At 34.4% G+C, this 9,191-nt stretch overlaps 1 protein-coding gene across 1 annotated transcript in view; it reads left to right on the top strand.

Moving 5' to 3' along the window:
* LOC108763752 (uncharacterized) overlaps positions 1 to 8,942 on the top strand; it is a 41,460-nt gene extending 32,518 nt beyond the window's left edge. The window contains exon 3 of the mRNA XM_018511613.1: positions 8,321 to 8,942. Coding sequence (XP_018367115.1) covers positions 8,321 to 8,335 — 15 coding nt within the window. The 3' untranslated portion in view covers positions 8,336 to 8,942. The remainder of the gene's footprint in view (positions 1 to 8,320) is intronic.
* Positions 8,943 to 9,191: the final 249 nt, after the last annotated feature.

Genomic DNA, 9,191 nt, shown 5'->3' with positions numbered 1-9,191 from the left:
CCATTTACATTTTAAGACTGATTTGAGTTTATCCACATACATACATGTATACATACGTACATACATACGCATATACATACCTACATACATAGATACATATATACTTACGCGCGCGCACGCACACACACACACACTTAATTTGTGAATATTATACATATACAATATATATATATATATATATATATATATATGTATAGATATTATAATAATTTCAATACAATATAATTATTTTGTTCTTCTAATAGCTTCAATCATTAGGATACGTTGATGTATTACTATTTCAATGCAGCAATGTAATTATGTAATAACAATTATTAATGTTATTGTTACGCTCAATTATGTTACATTACAAACAATAATATAATATAATATTATAGCACTTGATTAAATATATCACTGCGGGGAGAACTGTGGAACGTAGACACATCGTAGATTCAAGTAGATGTAGCACACAAATATTTTCGCGTCCGTGTACAAACCTCGTTAAACTGTGCGCTATGCGCATCAGTTTTTTCGTCAAATGGTAACGAAACTACCGTCGCGCTTTCTTTGGAAAGCCGCAAGAAAAGCCGACAGCACGTCAGCCGTTGGCGATTTATTGCTAATTATTGTTCCGCGTGTGGAGTCCGGTAAAACCACAAAACGAGCGGAATGTCCTGCGCGCGTCGCATGCACACGTAAAGCCCTGACACGCGAGCCGTGCCGAGAAGCGTGTATAAAATCGCCACCGACATTGATGGATGCGAAATCGGACCTTAAACCAACCCACGGAGCCCCAGCTTGGTCCAGTCTCTGATACATAGATATTAGAATAACAAATGGTGCCCGGAGATCTTGTTCCTCTAAAAAAGAAAAGTGCCGAAGGACAGGTTACGTTTTTGCATACTTTGCGCGATTTTTTGCCCCGCAGCTTGGCACTTTCACGATGACTCGGAACTCGGAAGAGGCGAGAGAATATTCCATGGAGTGCTTAGGAATGTAAGCTGCAGCGAAGAGTCTACATAGACGAAATTTAATTTATAATTCGATTTCTTAGCTGAATTTATATTACACTTTGACACACGCAAATTACAATCAAATTATGTACGTAAATTGAATTTAAGCTGAATCTATTTTCTAATTTTTTAAACTTTTTTTTTTTTAAAGAGAAAAGTTGTATTGGAAATTTCGAATTTTGTAGCTTATTTGCTGCATAGAGAGAAATTATACATCTTAATAGGGTCGACACCCCATGTACGAGGTTTCGAGATGAGGGTGAGCCGATTCTAAGCACGACGCGATACCAATTTGGGCAATTAAACGATCCCCATCTGCAGGGGGCTAAACGTGTTATCTGCTCGGTTATATCCGTAGCCGCAGCCTCCTCGTATCGCGCTGTCCCCTTACCCTCTCGCCAACTTGCCGCGACTTCACCTCTCCGAAATCCTGGGGGATGGCGTCATGACACCGTATCTATCGGCCTCGTGAAACCTTGTTACACGTACTCGCAGTTGGCGCCGCATTCTCATATCGTTGCCACACCGATCTTCCCCGGCGATGTTTCTGCGGTGTGTTCTTGAGGATACCTATCATATCGAACGAGACCTCAAAATGTATACGCAAATGTCGTTTGAAATTATGTATAATAATTAATAAATTACAATAATTCTAAATAAATTTTAAAATATACCCTATAATGTTTTGTATATATAAAAAATACTGTTCAATTTTTATATATAAGATAATTCTCGTATATACGCCGCACCTATAAAAAACTTGATTTATCGAGTATTGTTTACTACGTTTAAAATAAATAAACTATACCGATAAGAACTTTATACTATTTACTACTATAAAAAAAATATTTGGAATTCGAAATATTTATTTTTTATAATAAAAAAATTTTTTTTAATCCTCTTGCACTTTTGTCATATATTTTATAGGGGTGAGATACGATTCATGAAAAGTTTATAAATAATGCTTAAAAGTAAAATAGGTATGTTATAATTTCATTTTTTTACTGAAAGTGTGTGTTACGCAATAACTTTTAATAAAATCATAATACAATGCTAATATAATATAAAGGTATATAACAGAGAAGTGCAAATTACTTCCATCCCTTCAATTTTTCTAACTTTTTCGACATGAATATCGAAGTTACTCTATTGATCCCTAAAATTTGTATAACTTTATTACTCTTTTTTACATTTATCTTTATTGATGTTTAATATCTTTATCATTTACAAAATATATATAGGTGAAGTCCAGACAAAGCAGATGTGTTAAGGTTTGGGAAGAGAAATGACACAGTTAAAATTAAGATCAAAAACCTTTTTTTATTCTCATAATTCCAATAATGGAATCAACCTTGGATAAACTAAAATTAAATTAAAAAACTTGAACATTTAAATGTCTTTTTAGTTAAAACTTAAATAATTATTTAATAAAAAAAGAAAAACTATCTGCTTTATCCGATTCCTCTGGGCAAAGTGGATGGGTCACTCGAGCAATGAGAATGGAATTAAATATATCAAAATCAGTGTCGGCAGCCATCACAAAAGTAACTGCCAAATCCTCTATATGTAGTGCAGCCTTCATGAATCCATGGTGTATTGACTGCACTGGATCCAGTCTTCGGACGGTGAGTCGGTGTATTCTTCAGAACATACATCATACTGCGTTGTGGAAAAAAAAAATAAAAGTCAGATGTAAACAATCATGTGCCTTTCGTTCACTCGAAAAATCTGTCCCTCTCCCAGTATTTTCAATGCAATCATATACTGGGTAAAGAGGAGAGAATGGGCCATTTGTTTTGCCCCTATTCACTTTGCCCAAATAACTTACTTGACATGATTTGGAAAGATTGGAATAAGTTTAAGTAACAAGTGAAAAATTTTAACCTTGAATACACATTTAAAGACAGAGAATTCTTATAAAAAATTATTTACACTGATTAAGAAACAATTACTGCTAATAATTAAGCTACGTACCTTAGCGAAAATCACGTCTATCTAGCTGGCCCCCCACTTAACCAAATCTTAATAAATGAATGCGCTATTTATGCTTTTTCAAAATCCGCACAAATAATTTTTGCGCGCATTTCGTTTAGTTATAAAAATATTTTTTGTTGGGGGGGAGGGGGCTGAGTGGGCTGTCAGTCAGCCCCCCCCCCCCACATGTTAATAGCAACCGATTTGGAAAATCAAATACACAGGATTTATGCGCTATTTATGCGCTTTTATATTCACATAGTTTTAATTTTTGCGCTATATCTTTTAAGGCACTTCCCTCTTGGAGCAAACAGTCATATTCATCCCTAAGTCGTTTAAAATTACGCTATCGGCTTACACGGCATCGCCGGTCAGTCATTCCTTCAACAGTTAGAGACTCATAGCATTATCTCAGATAGATAAGTGAAAATAAAAAATATTCGCTTTGCCCAGGGAGTTCGCTTTGCTCGGACTTCTTCTATATATGTACTAATCAAACTTATTTTGATGAAAGTTGAATCTGTTGATTCCGTTGAGTTCTTCTGGCGTAATGTTATGAAGGATCGCGCAAAACTCGCAGGAGATACTTATTTTGCGAAGTAAGCGAAACCGGAAGGTATTGCAATTTACCAAGTCACCGCCGGAACTTTCAACTTCCTTTAACGAATTCGAACAAATTTGAACTAGGTATTCGACATTCCCTACAACGACGGAAGATGCAGATGACATTCCTCGTTGAAGGTACCTTTTCCTTGAACTTTCGTATCCAGTTTCGACTTGGCAAAGTTGAATAACTTGTGATCGATCGACGTGTTTCATGTACAGTTTTCTACATCGAGAATTTTTACTCTTTTGAACATTAAATATATCATTTGCAAAAATATTATAAGTATCTATAATATTTTAATCTCTAAATATCATAATAATTCAAATGTACGTATTAATATAAACTCTTGTATAAACATTAAACTATGCAATTACCAATTAATGTAAACGAAAACAATTTGAATATTAATTTTTATGTAAACCATTTTTTTCATTCTATTTCGTATTGCGATTTAAAGAAATGCTGAATAATGTATAAATAAAAAAGGTAATTGAAATTCATTTATATGTGACAATGTTAACTATATTTGTTAACTATATTTTGTCTTATAATACTAGATCCACAAAAACCAGTTTTCTTTAAAAATGTATCTCAATAGAGTTACAATTACATTATTTTTTAATTGAGCAGCGAAGGCATAGAAAAAACAAATGCTAGAGTTTGGGCAACTACAATTCGCTGAAGTAACTGTTGCATTTTAATGTCGCAGTTGAACCCACCAAAGTTATGCTCGTTTAAACATCCGGAATGTTCTTCGACCTTTCATTATAACGAAGTTCATGGTTTTTTTCACGACCAAGCCACCGAAGTCACCGTTCGGATGCAGAAGAAGTTTCATCGGGGAGTTGCAAAATTCCTGAAAAGTGCGAATTATTTCGAGAGAAAAATGTATCTATTCATAACGCGAGTAAACTCAAAAAAAAAACGGAAGTGCTGAAAGAAGGAATAACTTCGCTATTGCATACTCTCCCAGCTATAACCTGTTTTGTTAGGGAATTGTGCTAGAAAAAGAAATTGCAAGGATTACTGAACTTACGAATGCTTTTTCACTGTATTTCTCTAGTTCTTTTTTCTACCATAATATAGTCAACACGAAGAAAACCCTTTCCGTACATGTTATTGTTAGACAAAGTTTGTACTTTTTATATTGACTAAAATTACTGTGTATATTTTCAAAATTACTATGTACAGGTACAATTATTTTTGTACTTAAAAATGCGCTAACTGAAAGTTAACAAAAATATCATTTATAATTAATCACGCACGCATAATAATAGTTTTAATAGATTTTGTTGATTGTGATAATTACACTTTATACCTATTAGTATCTATGCAATATACTAGTAGTCATTATACACAAATAGTCATTATAAAGTAGTCGTTGTAAACATATCTTAAAATAAGCATTAAACCTATTGGAGAGACATATACTTGAAACAAACTATTAATTTAATATTCTAGCTTTGAGCGTTAGATTAAAGCGAACAAAGCGACTTCGTCAAGGGTTGAATAATTTCTGCGTCGACTCCATAGTAATCGTTGATGCTCGTTCGCAGATGTGAATCGTATTTGTGAAAATGCTGAAATTAGATTTACGAACCCCTCGTTTCCAGAAAGTGAGACTAATCAACTATTAACCCTCCACATGTTTCTGGTACGACCCTGTCGAAGTTCAAACACGTATAACGAAGGTTGATGCCGCCGTTTTTTCTTATTCTTGTTTTTTCGTGATAAAAGAAAATTCGTTGGAAGGTTCTACACAAGTTACGAAATAATGCGAAGGCCTCTTTGTGTGGAAAATTGTCCTAGAGACATGAAATATTTATTACGAATAAAATCACGATCAATCATCAGACAGTTGGGCGCGTATTATCTTTTTGAGGAAACTTCTGCTATCGATTTGTAAATATTAATACCAATTATTCATCGCAAATAGTATCGATATTCGAGAATTTAAACCCGAAAGGACAAATCCCAATTAATCTAAACATTTTTTTAAATAATATAATCACGATTCTCTTTTAATTTATATAAAAACATAAGAAAAATAACACTTTTGCGTTCTTTGATCCAGGTTTCAAATTGCTACGATAAAGTAACAAAATCATGTTACTAGATTTATTTGCATCCTGGTTTCTCGTGTCGATGATATAATTCTCTTTTCAGACGTTTTAAACGTACGTATTGCTTTAATAACTGGCTTGTATGCGGAAACGTATAATTGGACTTTTCTCCCATGCGGCACAACGCAAAAACTCACGACCGTCGGCTGACCTGCATTTCGTGCTGAACTGCTGAAATAAGAGCATCATAACTCTAGCATAAGAGAGAAGTCTCATAAATAGATAAAACAGCGCGATCCGATAGACATCATAAACGATTTACCAATAACGTTAACACGTTTATTCATACGCTTTTGCCTACTCCATTCAAAAATCAACTTTTTGAAGCCAAAAAAAACCGAGGTTTCATGTTTGAATTACACATATTATTATACACACACATATAGGTTTCACATATATAGCAGTAAGAGAAAGTTATTAATAAATTTATTATTTGAATTATAGAAATTTTTACATCTTTTTTACCATAATATCTAGAATTATTTGTAGCAAAATTTTTTAAACATTATTTGCTAATTTTCTCGTCAAGATACGCAGACTTTTAGTTTTAATATCGAACATAAGATGACAGCAAATAAATGAAATGATCGTTGTTTATTTCGTACAGCAGCAAAAACGATTGGATATGTGCCTGCTTTGGCATTTATAGGGGCATTTATACTGCCTGGTGGTTATATAACGGTACAGCAAGGGTAGTTAGGGGTGCGATACTATCAGCGAAGGCGCCTCCAATCATTCCCCAATTAGCAGCTGATTGCGTACAGTCCCCGATAGAACTTCGAACAGCTATAGCTTCGGTTAACTGAGAACCCTGAGAAGAGGGAGAGAGAAGAGGACAGAGAGAGAGAGAAGGGGGGGGAGGGAGGGAGGGAGGGAGAGGAGAGTAAGCTCTATATAGAGTGGAAAGGAAGATAGGGTTAGAAGTAAACGATGGACAGAGGAAGGGGCGATTTGCAACGTTAATATCCAACGATGCGAAACGGCCCGGGCGCAATATCGGTGATCGCGCAAATTGCGATCGGCAATGGCGATCTTTATACATGGACTCGTGCGAGAGATAATATAATGGTGTCATTAAAGATAGCGCCATTCCACGGTCGTATTGTTATTGGAAAATCGTTTGGTGCCGCCGTCCTTTAGGGGTTAAGTCTCATTTTTATAGCTCGCTGCTTGATCTTCTCTTTATAGCGATAGATGATGGATTTCGATTAAAATTTTCATTTTTGCAGCAATAACTAATTGAAAGATCTAGCGAAAGCGAAAGAGGAAAATATTATTAATATGTTGTTAATATGTTATTAATATATTATGAGTTTGCAATAATTAAAATTGTTACAATGAGAAAAGAGTTTCATTGCATTACTTTTGGTTGAAAATGAACAAATCAGAATTTTTGTGTGGTGGAATTTATTATAATTCTAATTGATAACTAAAATTTTGATTGATGTGATCAGAATCTTCTGGTTCGTTTATTTTCAACCAGAATTTTTTAAAATGTGTGTTCTTGTTTTTTTATGTCTAAAACCGTTTATTAGATTTAGGAATTATTTAATGTAATTAATAAGCAAATGCAGTCGAATAGAAATATTTGAAAATATCTAAAAATATCTAAATGTTTGAATGTAACATTACGAGATATATTATTTTTTTTATAGCTGTCATTTACGTGTACTTCTCGATCGGGAGCTGGACGTATCATAGTCACGTTCTAGCACACTTCATGTACAATAGTTATCGTTATCGAAAACTGTTTTCATTTCTATCAAATTCAATTAAACAAGCCTGAATCCTTCCACATGGAGATAAATACTATCGTGTTAGAAAAATAAATGACGAGAGGTCTCTGCAAACATCGGTTTCGACGGTTTGATTAATCTTGAATCTCTTGTTAGCGGTGATCTCGTCGGTTTAATCTTTTTTTCCATCGACGCCAGACAGAATTGCAAATCAAATTTTGTCAAAAATATACGTTGCTTAAAAAATAGTAGAAAATGGAAGAATAGAAAAACTCAATTAATTCACTGTATCACAGAGAGAAAACAAGAAAGTATAGAAAATCTACCATTTATATACAATTTCGATCCATCGACGTATTAAATCGCTCACATTTTCCCAAGAATATATCTCTCTCTAGCTATAATATTTTTTATGATAAATTTATAGTCTCTAAAAAATATATATAAATTCTTATGGATTTGGCAATAGTAAGATTCGATATTATGTGTACGATAAACGTTGATAATTATTTCGTGAACATAAACGTTTACGCATTTTATTGGGAAAAGAGGCGGAGAATTACTCTAATGTCGTCGCGTCGCGACAACTCAACATCGGTACTTTGTGGATAACATTTAATAGGCGGTTAGTCACATCAGGCAGAAAAATGGACTAATGGCTCAGTGGAAGGTGAGAGAGAATATTAAAATGCCGAAAATAGTATTGCACCTCCAAAAGGCGCTAACGACAACTTCTTCTCATTAACGTTCATTTTTTCCTTTTTTAACGAATTATCCATTAAAGTTGTCGTTTAATCCGTAATGCAGTCGAGTGAATTTAGTTTGCATCTCCCCCAAATGTTTTCAAGAAAGATACTGCATTCTAATCGTTTTTGTATGTTGCAGAGTTTAGCGACCTAGCCGTTGCGGCCCATTATTCTCCGGGGACCGATAGCGATGTTGACGGCGACCATGACAGCGTTGTCATCAGTGACAACAGTGGCAGCGATAAGGAATCGTCTGAACAAGAAGATCACCACGTGCCAACGCGGATGCAGCTGGCCGAACAACGATCTCGACACGAATTATTCAGACGGTCTCGAAACCACTTTAAGACGTCGGGACATCACGATCAGGTGCGTCCGATGGCACGGCTCGTCGTCACTTAACGGTGTCGTGTTGGAGAACAAGAGTGGAGTGACGATACTGAGAACATGTTGAGTGCCTGCGGCCGCGATCGAATGATAAAATGCGTCCGTCGAAGGTGGTGATACGGCTATGAATTTTTTTACAAATAATCTTACGAGAGGTAGAGTTATGTGATTTCGATTCGAAATGCTGCGACAAATGAGCGGTGTAGCGAGAGCAATTTCTATTGTGGGTTGAGAAATTAACAAGGAAATCGTCGGAACTGTTCCTCATCGATTTTGATGGATTTTAAACATGTTGTAGAGCTTCAAAAAATATTAAACAAATATATTTTGTCTACCTATTTATTTCAAAGTTAAAAATCGAAACAATCTTTTAGGATCGGAGTAAATTAAAAAATATGATATTTTCGAAAAATATGAACACCGTTAAGAGTATGAAATATTAAAAAAAAAACTTTTATATAAAACATTTTTTCATACATCTTACAATTTCAAAGATATTCGTTAATGAAAAAAAATTTGTTACTTTTGAGGAGTTGAATCTTAAGATAAACAGATAAAAGAATATGTATCCAATATTTTTTAATGCTTCACAACATATCTAAAACCTATTAAAATTGGCGAAG

This window comes from Trachymyrmex cornetzi, unplaced genomic scaffold (assembly GCF_001594075.2).
Source record: "Trachymyrmex cornetzi isolate Tcor2-1 unplaced genomic scaffold, Tcor1.1 scaffold381, whole genome shotgun sequence".
In the NCBI taxonomy this organism is placed as follows: Eukaryota; Metazoa; Arthropoda; class Insecta; order Hymenoptera; family Formicidae; genus Trachymyrmex; species Trachymyrmex cornetzi.
This window is presented reverse-complemented; position numbering and strand designations above follow the sequence as displayed.